Source organism: Mandrillus leucophaeus, unplaced genomic scaffold (genome assembly GCF_000951045.1).
Source record: "Mandrillus leucophaeus isolate KB7577 unplaced genomic scaffold, Mleu.le_1.0 Scaffold335, whole genome shotgun sequence".
In the NCBI taxonomy this organism is placed as follows: Eukaryota; Metazoa; Chordata; class Mammalia; order Primates; family Cercopithecidae; genus Mandrillus; species Mandrillus leucophaeus.
This window is the reverse complement of record NW_012103532.1, coordinates 319,053-335,490: the sequence shown is the minus strand read 5'-3', so window position 1 is coordinate 335,490 and position 16,438 is coordinate 319,053. Positions and strand designations below refer to the sequence as shown.

At 59.8% G+C, this 16,438-nt stretch overlaps 1 protein-coding gene across 1 annotated transcript in view; it reads left to right on the top strand.

Annotated features, from left to right (window-relative positions):
* The first annotated feature begins 571 nt into the window (after positions 1-571).
* NR5A1 (nuclear receptor subfamily 5, group A, member 1) overlaps positions 572-16,438 on the top strand; it is a 22,605-nt gene continuing 6,738 nt past the window's right edge. Inside the window, exons 1-6 of the mRNA XM_011988673.1 lie at positions 572-734; positions 870-986; positions 1,060-1,201; positions 3,571-4,196; positions 11,065-11,184; positions 13,013-13,160. Of these exons, the coding sequence (XP_011844063.1) occupies positions 885-986; positions 1,060-1,201; positions 3,571-4,196; positions 11,065-11,184; positions 13,013-13,160 (1,138 nt within the window). The 5' untranslated portion in view covers positions 572-734; positions 870-884. The remainder of the gene's footprint in view (positions 735-869; positions 987-1,059; positions 1,202-3,570; positions 4,197-11,064; positions 11,185-13,012; positions 13,161-16,438) is intronic.

The following is a 16,438-nucleotide window of genomic DNA, read 5'->3' as shown; positions in this document are numbered from 1 at the left end:
CGCCTCGGCGCTTGGGCTCCCGCGCGTCCCCTGTCCCCGACCCTCGGGCTGGGCACCTCCGCCTCCAGGTTTTCTCTCCGTGTTTCTATCGCTCTCCGGCCTCGTCTCTCCCGGGCTCCTCTCGTCTCGGCGTCTCTGTCTCTCGTCTATCGTTGTGTCTCTGGCTCTGCGTGGGTCTCTCTTGAGTTTTCTCCTTGGGCCTCCGCTGTCTCTCCGAGTATCTAATCCGATCCCCCACCCCTCGTTTCTCTCTCTCTCTCCCTCTCCCACCACCCCCCCCGCCCCGTGTCTCGTCCCCGCCGGGTTCTCTCCAGCTCGGCGTCTCTGTGTCTGTGTCTCTGGCACTCTCGGACTGGCCTCCTGTCTGCGCCCCGCGGAGTCGGTCGTTGTCTCTTGTCAGGGTTTCCGCCCATCTCTGTCTCGCCCGGACTCTGTCTCTGCCTCCTTCGTCTCTGTCGGGTTCCCAGAACACCCGGGCCGGGCGCCCTACCGCTCCCTGGTCCCCTGGCGTCTTCCCCGCGGCTGAGCCCATCTCCTTTTCTCAGAATCGGGGTTTTGTTCTCAGACAAACGAATCCGAATCGAAGCGCATCGAATCCGAGGGCCCCAGATCCAGCGCGACGGGGTCCGCGCGGGAGGAGCCCCCAGGCGGGGCGGGAGCGCGGGGCCTGGGCGGGGAAGGCTGGGCGCGGGGACTGCACCGGGCCCACCCCGGGACGCTGCACGGGGCGCTCGGTGGGTGCCGGCGGCAGCGCCTGGGCGCAGCGAGGGGATTACGCGACGGACCAGCGACAGCCGCTGGGGCGGTGGCCGCGGGGACCCCAAGCTGCCGGTCTCCGCCGGCCCGCCCTGACCGCTGTCCCTCCGCAGGCGGACGCCGCGGGCATGGACTATTCCTACGACGAGGACCTGGACGAGCTGTGTCCCGTGTGCGGGGACAAGGTGTCCGGCTACCACTACGGATTGCTCACGTGTGAGAGCTGCAAGGTGAGCCGCGGGCTCGAGGCAGGGTTGCGGCGGACGGGCGCGGCGGGGCCCCGCTGACTCTCAGCTCCCGCAGGGCTTCTTCAAGCGCACGGTGCAGAACAACAAGCACTACACGTGCACCGAGAGCCAGAGCTGCAAGATCGACAAGACGCAGCGCAAGCGCTGTCCCTTCTGCCGCTTCCAGAAGTGCCTGACGGTGGGGATGCGCCTGGAAGGTGCGCGCCGCGCGGGCCTGGATCCCTGACCCCTGACAGCCTGAGCGGGTAGGGGGTGGGGGTGGGAGAGGGGCTGAGGGGATAGCACCATTGGCCTTCGCGAAGGCCCCGCGTGCAACATTAGGGCCCAGTCGCTGCAAGGGAACCGGGCGCTGGCGCTGGCGCTGGGTGGACCTCCGGCCGGGAAGGGACTCTGGCAAGGCCAACCTGGGTTGGGCTGAGAAGTATCCAAAAGTGAACCCTATGGAGATGACCCTTTCCCCAGCCCCTGCCAGGGCCCCAGCACAGGATCTGCAGAGCTCCTCCCTCTGTGAGAAGGTCCCCATCCTCCCAACAATACCAAACCCTAGCCAGCAGAGGCCAAGTCCCAGTGCCAGCACAGCACTGTCAGTCAGGCTGGGTGACATTGGGCAAAATCCTTAACCTCTCTAAACTGCAGATTCCCCATCTGAAACATGGGCTTGGCGGGATGCAGTGGCTCATGCCTGTAATTCCAGCATTTGGGAGGCTGAGGCAAGAGGATCACTTGAGCCCAGGAGTTTAAGACCAGCCTGGGCAACATGGAGAAACCTTGTCTCTATAAAATACAAAAAAGTAACTGGGCATGGTGGCATGTGCCTGTAGTCCTAGCTCTCAGGAGGCTGAGGCGGGAGGATCACTTGAGCCTGGAAAGTGGAGGCTGCAGTGAGCTATGATCACACCACTGCACTCCAGCCTGGGCAAGAGGGAAAACCCTGTCTCAAAAAATAAAGACATCAAAATAAAAAAGAAAGAAAAGAAAAGGCAGAAAGAGAAAGAAAGAAAAGAAAAATAGGCTTAACGGCACTGCCTTCCTCCAGCTAGCGAGTGTGGGGATTGGTGTAGGAAAGCTGAAGGTGTCTGGGCGTTCATCCACAGGCTAGCTGTCAGGCCCATGACGCTTTCCATTAGGATCTGCCCACCACCGCTGCCCAGCCCCCACACATTCAGCTGCCCATCTGTTTGTCTGTCTGTCCATCCGAAGGGCTCTCCGGTTTATTCACTCAGCCAGTGAGATTCCTTCCCGTCATGTTCTTAGCCAGGCCTTGAGGGGGCTGGGCAGTGGGGGACACTTGAATTGCCCCTAAGGAACGCAGGCCCCTCTTTGCCTCCCTACCCTCAACCCCAGCTCTCAGTCCAGAGAGGAGGAGAGAAATTTCGGCAGGAAAGATTTGAGCTTCTGGAGGTGGCTGGCCATTGGACTGTGTGCTGAACAGGCAGTGGTTGATTAAGGTTTTGGAACAGTGTAGAAAGCCCCAGGTGGCTCTGAGAGTGGCAGACCACATGCCCTGCCACCTGGAGGAAGGACCCCTGGATGGGAGGGGGACATCCTATCCTGTCCCCAGAGCCCATGCCCCTAGTGCCAGGTCCCGAGGGGCCAGAGATCTGGCTGCTGTGGGCAGCAGAAACTCCCATGCAGCCTGGGAGCGGCACAGCGCTGCTCACCCCAGGGGGAAGGAAGATTGGCCAGGTGGCCCCCCAGCCATCATCCCTGCTGAGCACCACCCCCTCTCTCCTGCTCTTTCCCTTCACCCAGAGCCCAGGGTGGGGCTCTGTCTGAGCAGGCACTGGGGGCACACTCCAGCCGCAGAGATGCACCTGTTGGTTCTGGCTGATGACACATTCCTGGCCAGGTGGAGGAGCTTCTAGTTGGCAAGAGAGGTCCCCTCCCCCAGCACAGAGCCTTGGCCAGCTCTAAACTCGGCTTCACATTCACAACCAGTGAAGGACACTTGAGTCATTTTGCAGCTGGAGCTCAGCAGTCAGGCAGTCAGTCAACAAACAGCTGGACCCTGGGGCCAGTGGTGAACAAAGCTGACCAGGGTCCGCTTCCGGTCACCATCTCCCTGCCAGGCCTTGCACTAGGCACCTGAGCCCAGAACTGAGCCCGCAGGAGCACATGGCATGATCCACTCAGCATGATAAGAGTGGGCAAGGACAGGGCACCTGGGGCAAGGACAGTAGAGTCCGTCTGGGTGAATCCAGGAGTGCTTCCTGGAAGCAGTGACATTGAGGCTGGGTGTTCAGCAAGCTCAGGAGAAAAAAATGTTTTTTGAGTCAGAAGGAAAATGAAAGCAGGGTGGAGGAGGAAGGAGATGTGTCAAACAGAGGAGTGGAGGTGAGTTAGGTGGAGTGGAAGGAGAAGGGTCTTAGCACGGATCGCCTGAAAAGCTGAGCAGGGCCTTGAATGCCAGGCAAAGGAGACTGAGTTCCCTTGTGGTCAGTGGGAGCTATGAAAGGATGTTGAGCAGGGGAGAGAGCGGTCAGATTTGTTCGGAAAGAATCTGTGGTGGGACAGCATGGGAGGTGGCTTGGAGAGGGTGAACCTGACCCTCTGCCCCTGCCCACAGCCGTGCGCGCTGACCGTATGAGGGGTGGCCGGAACAAGTTTGGGCCGATGTACAAGCGGGACCGGGCCCTGAAACAGCAGAAGAAGGCACAGATTCGGGCCAATGGCTTCAAGCTGGAAACAGGGCCCCCGATGGGGGTGCCCCCACCACCCCCTCCTGCACCGGACTATGTGCTGCCTCCCAGCCTGCATGCGCCTGAGCCCAAGGGCCTGGCCGCCGGTCCACCTACTGGGCCACTGGGCGACTTTGGGGCCCCAGCACTGCCCATGGCTGTGCCCGGTGCCCATGGGCCACTGGCTGGCTACCTCTACCCTGCCTTTCCTGGCCGTGCCATCAAGTCTGAGTACCCAGAGCCTTACGCCAGCCCCCCACAGCCTGGGCTGCCATACGGCTATCCAGAGCCCTTCTCTGGAGGGCCCAATGTGCCTGAGCTTATCCTGCAGCTGCTGCAGCTGGAGCCAGATGAGGACCAGGTGCGGGCCCGCATCTTGGGCTGCCTGCAGGAGCCCACCAAAAGCCGCCCCGACCAGCCGGCGGCCTTTGGCCTCCTGTGCAGAATGGCCGACCAGACCTTCATCTCCATCGTGGACTGGGCACGCAGGTGCATGGTCTTCAAGGAGCTGGAGGTGAGTCTCTCCTCCCGCCTGGCTGGCCCTGCATCATGGTCCTCCCGGCTGCCCAAGCCTTAGCCCAACTGTCCTTCGGATAGGGCCATCCTGCCCACTGGCTTCAGGCAGTAGCTGGGGACCCGGAGGCCACCCTGGGGACATTAAGGAGCATTTCCACTCCATCACAGCCTCCTGGGTCCCCGCTCCCTCCCTGTCCTTCTCTCCTCCTTGAGCCTCTCACAGCTGCTGCTGCTTTGATCTCTGCCTGTGTCTCTTCCTACTGTCTCTCTCCCTGGCGGGTTGTCTCTCGGCTTCTTGGTGTCTCTGCAGCTCCTTCATTCTCTGGGGCTCCCTGTTCTGGGGCTCTCTAAGTACGCATTTTCCTCGTTCTCTGAGACGCTGGGCTCCCTCAAAGGACTAGCTGAGTCCTTGGGAGACTGTCTTGTCTCCCCAGCCTTCAGCCCAGTGTTGGGAAGGGGATCCAGCCCATCCTGTCCTCCCATTCAGGGAGGCTGCCAATCCTTGCCAGCCTCCAACGTCACACACAGATGGGGGCTCTTAGTGTTTTAGCGTTTGGGACATTTGTGGGCCCTTCTCCTTCACAGCTGAGGTGAAAGATCCTCCTGCCTTTGCAAATCTTGTGTTTGCTGGATGGTCGTGTGTGTGTGTGTGTGTGTGTGTGTGTGTGTGTTCAGGGAGCTAGGTGGGTAGGTGGGTGAGGGATTCCAGGGTCTGCCACTGATCTTCCCTGGCAAGGCAGCCTTCCTCTATGGCATGGCCTTCTTTCCCCCGGGTTGAGGTACCCGAAGCTACAGTAATCAGGAAAGCAGCAGGAGAAACTGAGGCCAGACATAGGAAAGAACTTCCCAGTCTTCCCACCTAGTGGCTTGAAGAGCCTGAGGCCCCAGAACTGCCCCTCCAGTGCCCTGGCTCTCTGAGACCTCCCCAGGGGCCCCTCCAGCTGGCCAAGGCCTGCCCCTTCCTGGCCTGGATTCAGGCACTCTTTCACCCAGGGCTATCGGTGTTTGGCTTACCCAGGCTGCCCCCCTGGCTGTTCTGGGGCTGGGTGTAAACAGCAGAGCCCATTGCCCCCCCTGCTGGGGCCACTGCAGCCTTGAGCAGCATTGTCAGTGCTGACGCCACTTGGGCCTGGGCTTCCTCCAGGGGCATAAGGCCGGATGGGCTGGGGGCACTGCCTGCCCTGGCTGGTAGGTCGGGGGTGGGTGCTCCGAGCCCTAGGGGCATCACGGGACTGGGGCCTGGGCCACCTGAGAGTTGAGGATTGATGGTGGTGGCTACTGTTTCCACTGTGGAGGGCCTGTCATGGCTGAGGCCTGGGGATGTACCATGTGTCTGTCATGGGGAGGGTTTCTCATCCCAGCCCCTTCTCACCACTGCCTCCTCTCTGGTCCAACCTAATGGATGAGGCAAAAGGCAGGGTCTTGAACACTCCCACCTGCCTTCTGCTCATGGTTGGAGGTCCTGGTGGGGATGAGGACCCCAAGCCCCTTAGGTTGGTTGCTAGCTTCCCTCCAGACTTCCCATGCACCCCCTGTGCAGAGGGGAGGAGGAGGAGCAGGGCATTCCCGGCCTTCCAGAACCCTGGATTGAGGGGCAGGGCACTTCCTCTGGCCGCCTTCCTAGTCTCCCGGGGATTTTCACGCAGGATGGGAAGGGCTTTTGTCCCAGCTTTGCTGAGTGTTTTTTCCTGCTTCTGGCTTCTCCGTGGTCCAAACCTTCCTGCTTCCCCTTCCCAAAGTCTTTGAATTGAGCCTGGGATTATGAACAGTGGTCACCAACTTCTGTAAAGGGGCCTTGCAGATAAGTACCAGCCCAGCCCTTAGAGCGCCTCTCGTCAACCATGTGGAAGTTCTTTTCCACTGGTCCAGTGGGCCCTGGGCTGGTGTCTCTTTGCAAAGCCCAGAGGTGAGGAGGCAGAAAAGTGGGAGGGGTGTGTGTGACTCTGGTGTCCCTTCTGGCTGATCATTCATTTCCCCACCTCCAGACAGGGCACATCTTAGCAGACAGAAGAGGGGGCTCTCTGGCTCTGAGAGTGGAGCAACCCTTGGGCTGGACACTGGGGACATTAAAATCATCTGGACCCAGGAAGCTGCCAACCTGGAGGAGAAGTCAGACATGTACCGAGATAATGCCAGTGTGAGGTGCCCAGGGCTCTGAGAGCCACAGAAGAGGCAGAGGGAACCCCGGGGGGAGACCAAATAGCTCTAAGGAAGTCAAAGAACAGTTCTGTGCCTTTCTAGAAAGTAGAGAAAGTTCAGGGGATTCCAGGCAGTGGGCACAGCAGAGGCGAAGGCCCCAAAATGTGAAGAGGCATCGTGTTCTGGGAGTTCCAATGGGCCTGTGAAGCAGGGCTGGAGATGTTGGCAGGGCCAGAGCAGAGCTTGGACCAGGAGTGGGTCCTTGGGCAGTGGGTGATGGATGGCCTGTCGGGGCTGGCTGGGGCTGCAGGTTCTGGGTCGGGGAGGGGCTCCCCTGACAGAACCTGGACTCTGAGCAGAGGCCCACTCAGCCCTCTGATGCTAATGACATCTTGCTGCTCGGGAGGAGTCCTGGAGTCTCAGCTGAGCTCTCAGGGGTGCCAGCGGCCCAGTTGTGTCTGATGCTGGGCTCTAAATGCCCTCTTGGGATCTTCCTCCCACATCTTCTTTCCCAACTGGGATGGGGGTCCCTCTGTCTCCATTTTTTCCATCGCACACAATCCCAGCATGTTAGATCCGATAGTGGCACAGAAGTGACTATCAAAGACTAGAATCAGAGAGGCCTGTTGTCAACTTCCAGCTCTGTCGCTTACATGCTGTATGATTTTGGGCAAGTGACTTCACTCCTCCGGGCCTCAGTTTCCTCATCTTGAAAATGGGAGGAGTTGAAATAATGTCCACCCCATTGGGCTGTTGTAAGGGGTTAGTGAGCCAGGACAGGGGAAGCACTGAGCGCGGGCAGTTTACGAAGTGGGGTCGCAGCGTCCTTCCTCTCTTCCCCTTAGGCACACTGTTTAATGCAGGCCTGGGCGGGGAGGCAGCAGGGAGAGACACATTGGACCCAAGCTCCTCTGAGCGCACGATTGTTCCGGGACCGTCTTGGGGCCACTTTGTCCTGCGCTTATAAAGCAACTTTTTCCCTGCAAGGTGGCAGAAACTCACCTGTACCTGCTGCTTGGTGGGCAGCAGTGTCCAGGGCCCAGGCAGTCAGCCTGTCTGATCACTTACCGCGAAGGACAGGCTGGGAGGATGCAAGGCAGGACCCGGGGGGGCGGTGGGGGCCAGGAGTGCCCAGTGACCCATCTTGACATCCGTTCACCCTCAACATCCAGCTCCGAGGCCCCCACTGACAGCAGATTTAACTGCCCAGATAGACGGTTTCATTTAAGCGGCAGTAACTGTCAGTCTTGGGCTGACAAATGACACCTCACTGACCACTCGGCCGGCAGAGCACGGCGGCCAGCCCGCGGTGTGTCAGCCACCAGAGAATTACACAGCCTGCCGGCCTTCACAGCCAGACCGATCGGACCCCAGGGGGCTCCAGAGGGGCCCTGCTGGGAGGGAGGTCAGCTCGGCACCCATAAATACGTGGTCCTCGAGGCAGCCTGCAGAGCGCCAAGGCTCCAGGAAGATTTGTGGCAGTCTGGCAGGAGGGATGGATGGCTGATGGGCCCAGCAGACAGGCCAGGCTGGTGGAGACCCCAGGGCTGGGGCTGCAAATGTCCTTGTTCCCAGGGTGGCAAGGAGGCCTGAGGGTAGAGGAGCCTTTAGCGTAGGGAGGGACCTTCGGAAAGTGAAAACCAACCCTCTCTGGTTAAAGGAACCTCTTAGCCACCTGCTTTCTCATGCAGAGGGGCTGGCAGCTATGGCCCTGTGGTTTTCTTTTAAATAAAAAGAGGGGTGTGCGTATGTGTGTGCATGCGTGCGTGCGCGTTCTCATCTGTGTAGGGAGTGTTTTGGAGTTTGGTGTCTTTGTGCATCCATCTGTCCACCCAAGGAAAGCAGTGAGTCAAGACCTGCTTGGCCAAGGGGCAGGTGGGATCCCAGCCAGGCAGCATCCACAGAAGAACCAACAGCAGGTCCACCAGTTCCCACACAGCCCAACGTGTGTTCTTACGTTTTAACCAAAAAAAAGAGAAATTATATTTCCTTCTTCCCAGAACAGGAAATTAGGGTGGAGGATGCATGGTGGACGATGCATGGCCGGATGGGGACTCGAACACAGGGCATGGGGCACCAAAGCCTCAGGGACCATATTGTGGCTCTCCGCCCCTGGCACCCCTATCAGCCCCACCGGGCAGGCCTGCCCCATCCAGGGCAGGGTACAGAGTCTGCTCCCAGGGCTGGGCCAGCCGGGTCACCGTGACCCATCTGCTTTTGGCCTGAAGCGTGGCTTATCTCCTCATTCTACCCCTTATCGCTCCTCCGCCACCTCCCCACCCCCTTGTGCCTTCATTCTGGGCGCAAGGGTGTCTGCTCCTGTGGGCCTGCGAGGGGTGGGGTGCCAAGCCTGGCCCTGTGCGACCACCTGGGTGCCCAAGGTGGGCCTGAGTTTTTCCTGCTGCCAGTGTGACCCCTGGGCAGGCCCCTCCTACCCGGGTCTCAGGAGGTTCCCAGGGTCCCCAGAAGTCCTGGCCGGTAGGAACCTCTGGGCAGAGCCCAGCTGCCTGAAGCCTGAGTGTCACCTCCGGCAAGGCTGTGTTTCCTTATCTGTAATGTGGGCAGAATGTCGGCAGGGCAGGGGTGAGGTGTCCTGTACCGCACTGGGCACCGTGTCTGGTAATAGGTGCTCTCTGAGCCTTGGCTCCCTCCTGGAAACCGCAGCTCCATGGGGGCCGGCACTTCCCTGGAGAGATATGGAGAGATGGCTGAGTCAGCCCCTGCCCAGGCCTCAGTCTCTCCTGGACCCAGCCAGGACTGAGCCTGGGGGCCCATGGTGGGGGCTCTGGGAAGAAACTTTTGCTGGGAGCCGGAGGGAGCTCTGGACCCAGAGGTGAGGTGGGGATGGAGGGAACGGACATAGACCTCCCTCTTCTCCACCACGTGGGCCCGCAGGCCGGTCTGTGTGCCAGTTCCTGACTTTTCCCTCTCCTTTTCTCCCCCTCTGTCTGCCTGAGGACACAGGCCCCAGGGAGGCCCCAGGAGAGAAGGGGAACAGAGAGGAGGGGGGAGGCTTCTATCTCCTGTTCATTAGGCTTGGGCCAGCTCCCCTCTGACTGGGAGCCACCCCTAGGTGGGGAGTGGCCCCTCTGAGCCTCTGGCCCCAGGTGGGGAGTGGTCTCTGTTTGCCTTTCATCCCAGGTGGGGAGTGGCCCCTCTGAGTCCCTGACCCTAGGTGGGGAGTGGCCCCTCTGAGCCCCTGGCCCTAGGTGGGGAGTGATCCCTCTGCACTCTGTGCTTGTCTTGGGGGGAACTTTGCCATTCATCAGCCACTCTAACCCCTGCTCTGGGGCCCAGAGAAGAGCTGGACACCAGTTCTGCCTCCCCAGATCTCACAGGTATTGGCGAAGACAGAGGCATTTAACTGATGCCATGAGATGTTGCAGATTCTGCATCCAGAGAGTGGGGAGGGCCTCGAGGAAGGAGAGGGATGAGGTAGGGATTTGTAGAGGAGGCAAAGAGCCTGCGAGAGACCAGGAACTCCTGGATGGCAAGGCGGGTGAGTGACAGGTCCTCTTCCACAGCTAGTGGTTAAGAGCGTAGATCTGGAACCAGACAGAGCTGTGTGGCCTCTCTGTTCAGTTTCTCCTCTCTGTCATGCGGGTGGTGACTGGACAAACCTCGCAGGGCTGTAGGGCTGAGGTGGAATGACTGTTAGCTGTCATGGTTTGCATTCGTCAGAGGGCACGGCCCGGGAAGGTGCGCCGGAAGTGTCTGTTGGGTCGCTGGTGGCCAGCTGAGGAGTGGCACAGGCTGAGAGGGATGGGGCTATGTCTGCCCAGGCCCATGTGCAGTGCCCAGTGTGCTTCCGAATACCCAGAAGGGCTCGTTTCGTCACAGTGGAGATTGTGGACCAGGAATGCCAGCCGTGGCCCTGGCCTGGTCCTGCCTCTGTGTGATCCTGGAAGAGTCTCTTGTCCTCTTCGGGTGGCAGATTCTTCAGTTGAAAAATAGGGATTGGGGCCAGGGGATCCCTGGCTCTGCTTCTGAGTCCTGCAGAGTCAAAGGACACTCCAAACAGGGGCTGGCCCTGCCCCTGCACCGAGTGCCTCTGGCCGCAGCCTGGGCATTTGGAATTGGCCCCTTGTTGCTGTTCGTTTCTGCTTCAGGTGCCAGGCCATTGCCGCCCCCCTGCTCATGCCCTGGGCCTGACCGCAGGCCAGGTGGGACCTCCCTCCTTCTCCTGAGCCTGAGAGTTCTGCGTAAGCCTGGGGGGAAGCGCTTGGTTTCTTCCTCGTGGCTTCTGTCTGAGCAGTTGGGGCTGCCAGAGGTGTAACTGACCACAGGTTTTTAAATGCGGACAATGTTAAAATTAATAATAATCTTGCCATGCATTTGTAGGAGTCCTTTGCAGAGTACCTCCATGGACATTAGTCACATGTATGGCGTACCTAACATGTACCGGACTGTCCGCTCAGTACTTTGCCCACTGTACAGATGAGAAAACTGAGGCACAGAAGGTTACCAGGACTTATGTAAAGTCATACCGAAGACAGAGCTGGGGCCTGAAGCCTGGCCCATTCAAGCCCCAAACACCCCTTTGTTAACTGGCCAGACCCCTGTTGCACTTTGATAGCACAGACATTCGGGTGGATGGGCACAGAGAGGTTAACTCGCCCGGGCCGCACGCTCAGTTGGGTCTCAGTGGGAGGAGAAGGGGTTAGAGGAAGGTGGCTGGACCTGGACCCTGGCTGGAGCCCGGCCCCCCGCGTGCCTCTTCCTTCCAGGTTGCCGACCAGATGACACTGCTGCAGAACTGCTGGAGCGAGCTGCTGGTGTTCGACCACATCTACCGCCAGGTCCAGCACGGCAAGGAGGGCAGCATCCTGCTGGTCACCGGGCAGGAGGTGACCAGCCCCTGGGCCCCGCCCCGCCCCTGGGCCCCACCCAGGCCCCGCTGTGCACTTCCAGGATTCAGGGCCTCGGAGAGGAGGACCCAGGCCTCTCGGGGCTCGCTCTGGGCACCCTGATTATCAGCCCTTTCCCCACGTTCATGGGACAGCCACTGGCCTGACCCCTCTGCGAGCAGCCCTGGTCCAGGCTTGAGAGGCGCCGGCTGCCGGGAGCCCTGCTGTTGGGGAGCAGCCCAGAGGGTGTGGGCATGGTCAGAAGAGGTTCGTGGAGGAGGATGTGATGGTGGCCCTGGGTCTGGAAATAATCCACTGGAGTTGGCTGGGGAATAAGCGGTGAGGGGGGCAGTCCTCACCTCCACCACAGGCTCCGAGAGGGTGGAAGCGTGGAGCCCCCAGGCCCTGCTGGTGCTGGTATGGGGTGGCATGAGGTGACAGACCAGGGAGGCTGGAGGGTTGCTAGGGCTGGGTTAGTGGACAAAACATTGCAGGCCCTAAATCTTGAATGAATGAATGAATGAATGAATGAATGAACAGGCAAAGGGCTCCTGAGAGCTCAGAGAATTTGGGCCCCTTAGAGCAGGAAATGAGGATCTGGGAAGTAGAAAGTCCAGATGCAGCAGGGGTCCAGGGAGAGCTTTAGGAGGAGGAGGGACATGGCCAGGTAGCATCTGAGGAGGCAGGCGGAGGGGTCAGATGGGAGGTGGGGGCCAGGGCGGGGACACAGGGACACAGCCAGGGAGGAGGACTCACCTGAGGAGACGGGCTGTAGGGAAAGAGAGGGAGGGAGGGAGGCAGAGAAGGGGGTTGATGGCAAGGGTCCAGCCTGCTGGCAGGAGCGTCACTCCCAGGTGGGGACACAGGAGGGACCGTGGGGTCGGTGGGTGCTGTGGGGTGGGGGAGACAGACTCTGCTCACTGCTCCAGCGCCCCCAGGCCCCTGCTCCTCATCTCCAGCTCTCGCCTTGGTGTCACAGGCCATCAGGGGCAGGAGGACAGGATGGGCAGCACTGGTCCCAAGAGGGTATATCTGGGGCTCCCTGTGGGCGCAGGTGCCTGCAGTCTGCCTGCGGTGTGAGTGTCGGCAGGCCACTGAGTCTCTGTGGCCATGGGAATGGCCTGTGTGTGTGTGCCTGCCTGTGTTTTATTGTGCAAAATCTCCACACACATCAGTGTGTGGGTGTCACTGTCTTCCCATCAACCCGTAATTGTGAACACATACATGGGCGTGTGTGTTGCTGTAAGTGTGAGCATACAAGGGCGGGTGTGGCCGTGTGCACATGTGTGTGCCTTCACTTCATGGAGTGGGCGACCCCATGACTGCGCTCGTGTGTGTGTGTGTGTGTGTGTGTGTGCGCGCGCGCGCGCGCGTGAGACTCTGGGCTGAACTGTGACCCAGCATCTAGGTGTGAATGTAGGGGTTCTGGGCAGCCACGTGGATGCGTCTGTGTGTCCCTGCACAGCCCTGCCTTCCCCTGACCCCTCCCCTCCCAGCGTGTAGAGGGCCCCTCTGAACTGCTGGTGCTACTGGGCCTGGTGCTGGGGTTTGTGTGTGAAGGAGGGGTGGACGCGGGCAGGACGTGGGTACCCTCAGTTCCGGGCCTGGCGGGTTGAGGAGAGCTCGGAAGGGTGGGCCCGGCAGGGTCCCCGGGGCTGCACAGGTGTCACCTGTGCCTGGCTCAGTGCCAAGGCTGGGCCCTCCTGACCCCAGCCCATCTGACCTGCACCTCCAATCCATGCCCTCAGCCCTCTATCCACCATCAGAGAGCCCCCTGCCTGGACCCACGTCCTCTGACTGTCCCCCACCCCGTGCCCTCTGTCCCCAGGTGGAGCTGACCACGGTGGCCGCCCAGGCGGGCTCGCTGCTGCACAGCCTGGTGTTGCGGGCACAGGAACTGGTGCTGCAGCTGCTCGCGCTGCAGCTGGACCGGCAGGAGTTTGTCTGCCTCAAGTTCATCATCCTCTTCAGCCTGGGTGAGTGCGGCTCCAGTGACAGAGAGGCGGAGACAGCCAGGGGCGGGCGGGTGGGAGGGTGGGTGAGGCTGGAAAGGTAGCCCTGCTACGGCCAGAGTGGCCACAAAGGAGCCTCAGGGGAGAAAGGCCCCTCCCTTACTCATTCAGTGAACAAAGGTCTGAGGGCCCTCGGCCAGGGCCTGGCTCTTAAATGGGGACGGCTCCCCATCTGGTGGCCCATGTGACTTTGGGATTGGTATTCCAGGCTCCTGGGGTCCCTGTTTTCTCTAATTCCTGGATCTAGGGGGCCCCAGTTCTGACTGTAGCTCCTGGGGGCCCGGACCCCTTTGCCCATGCACGCGTGCATCCATTCATTCACTCTACAAACAGGCGCCGAGCAATTGCACCGGAGAAGGCACTGGGAATACCGCTGTGAGCAAAACCCCCAAAGCCCAGCCGTCGTGGTGCTGACCTTCTCTAGGGGGGATCATGAGCATAATACGATTAGGAAGATGTAGGTTCCTAACACAATTAGGCAGGCATAGGGGGACAGTTGTGACCAGTGCTAAGGAGGAAAAGAAAGTGGAGGAGAGGCAGAGCAGTCCTGGCCCAGTGCAGCCCGGCCACCCACCCCACTCCCCAAGCACCTGGGGGGGTCTCCCTCCCTTTGCCCTCCTGACCCCAACCCTGCCTGGGCACTCCAGTCTGCACCCTCACTCCCTGGCAAGCCATCACCAATGCCCTCCCCATACCCGGCGATGCTGAGGACATAGTTGTCCCTTGCCAATCGGGAAGAGACCTGCAGCCTCGGTGGTTAGGGCTGAGACAGAGAGATGGGTGTGGCTTAGGGAACCCTGGGTGGGGAGCAAGAGCTCTTTCTGGAAGGCTTCCTGGAGGACGGACATCTGAGCAGGGTTTTGGAGGATGAATAGGAGTTTTCTGGGGGATGAATGATTTTGCAGTGATGCAGATGGGATGGAATAGAGATGAGTGAGTGCTTCATCACCTGGAGAGGGGGCAGGATTAAGATATTGTCTTGGTGGCTTGCATTATAGTCACAGTCTGGGAAGGGCGTGCCTGTCAGAGAGAGGGAGGAGTGGGGAGTGTTGCAGAGGCAGAGGGGATTAAGGAAAAGTGGGAAGCCCAGTGCTCGGGTGGGATTGGTGACATCCTCTATGCCATGCTGCTGGGTGCGGTGGGCTAGGTCTCCCGACTCTGGCAGAACAGGCTGCTAACTGGAGGGCTTATCTGCAAGGCCACCTTAAGCCACCTCTCAGGACACCAGCCAGGGCTCTGCAGGAGCTATGGCCTGAAATCCTTGCAGGAGCCTCAGGGGCCCAGACCCGGTTGGCTGCAGCTGGGGAAGCTCCCTCCTACCTCTGCCGGCAGCAGCACCTTACCCGCAGCCTGCCAGACTCAGCAGGCTGGCACAGGATAGAGTCACAGACATGCGTGGTGGGGGTCTGTGTGGTTGGGGCATGGAACCTGCAGGAATTACGCGAACGTCTGTCTCTGTTTCCGTGCACGTGTGTGTGCTGGCATGTGCAAACGACGAACTTTCACACGCTTGTGGTTTCTTAAGTGTTAGGCTGTGTGAAGAGTTTGTGTGTGATTGGGGAGGGACCAGGAGATCTGGGAACATGAGGGATTTGTGGCGGAGTGTGGTGCTTGGAGGCACCTAGAATTGGAGTGTCCGCAGGAGTCTGGGTGGTTTGTAAGGTGAGAGTTCTTGACCTGGCTGCCATCACAAGGCCACTGGGAGGGCCCTAAGGAGGGGTGGGTGGAGGGTGGGCTCTGTCTGTCCTTGAGTGTCCCCTGAAAAGCAGGGACAGTGTCTTGGCCCCCAGCCCCTCTTCCCACCAAAGCCCTGGGCATAGCTCTGGCCGCCACTGGGGGTGAATCCAGGACTCCTCCTTCTCTGGGGCTTAAGGAAGATGGCAGAGCTGATCGCTCTTCTCTTGGGTCCAAGTGTGGGCGTGCAGCAGCTGAGGCCTGAGAGGTGGGAGAGGCTCCAGTGCTGGGCTGGGACAGGCTGAGTTGCGGGGAGAAGGGTGTGTGTGTGCGCATGCGTGCTGTGTGTGTGAGAATCAAGGTGGCACAGTGCTTAGGAAAGGGAACTAGGTAGGGATGAGGAGTGGATTCTAAATCTGGCCTCTGGTCTCTTTCTGGCTGTGTGCCCTTGGGCAAGTCACTCCCCTCTCTGAGCCTCTATTTCCCCAGCTGTAGAGTGACCCTCCTACTAATCCCTAACTTGTTACAAGGATTGAGTAAGAGAATTCCCCAAAGTGCCCAGCGCTTGGCTGAGCCCTGGGAAGTATGTGCCAGAATTGTTTTAATCATAATCACCATTATTAAGTTAGTGTGCATATGCATAAGTGAATGAATGAAGTGAATGAATGCTCACAGTCTCTATCGTTATCACCAGCTGTGTGTCTGGCACAGTGCCTTATCTTTCCGCACAGGAACATGAGTCTGGCTGATGTGGGTGGGTGAGCCCTGAGCCCAGCAAGCCAGGAACCTGGTGAGGTTGGGGGTACAGAGGAGGAACGGGAGGAGATTCCAGGACCCCAGCTGATGGCAAGCAGTGAGAAAGGGGTGTGGGGGGCCACAGCGGCCTTTGGCTGGCCAGCTCCAGGTTGGAAGAGGAACCCCATCAGTTCAGTGTGATCAGGGTTGGGTCAGAGAGGAGAAACCAGCACCACCTGGCTATCAGGGAAGGCTTCTGGCGGGTGGGGACTCTGAGCTGGGCTTAGCAGTATGAGTAAGAGCATTCTGGGTGAAAAAAAAACAAGCGGCATTAATGGCTTTCCAGACTCAAGGAACAGCTTGTGCAAAGTTCCGGGAATCCTGAAAGTTCTGTGTGGCTGTAGGGGTGGGGACGGGGTGGGGAGGAGGCTGGCGAGGGGACAGGAGCTGAGCTGGGCAAAGCCTTGAATGCCAGGGCCTGGTACCTTGAACTTTCTCTTGGGAAGGACTTGAAGCAGCCAGCAACATGATGAAATTTGCATTTTATCAAGATCCTTCTAAGTGCAGCATGGGAAAAGGATGGCAGGCAGGCAGCCCAGAGCCATGGCAGAGGCTAGACCTGGAGCTGGGCTGGAGCAGATTCCAGGGTCTGGAGCAGAGGGCTCCTCTCCTGATCCCACCCAGACCACCAGAGCTGGGGCTCCAGGGAAAGTGGGACCCGGAGAGGGACCGCCGCTTGCCAGCAGACCTCCAGCTGGCGCGCAGGCCGTCCCCTTCGGTGGCAGCTCCGCCCTGGGCCGGACAGCCTGGCTGTGAGTGCTGGTGTCCCTCCA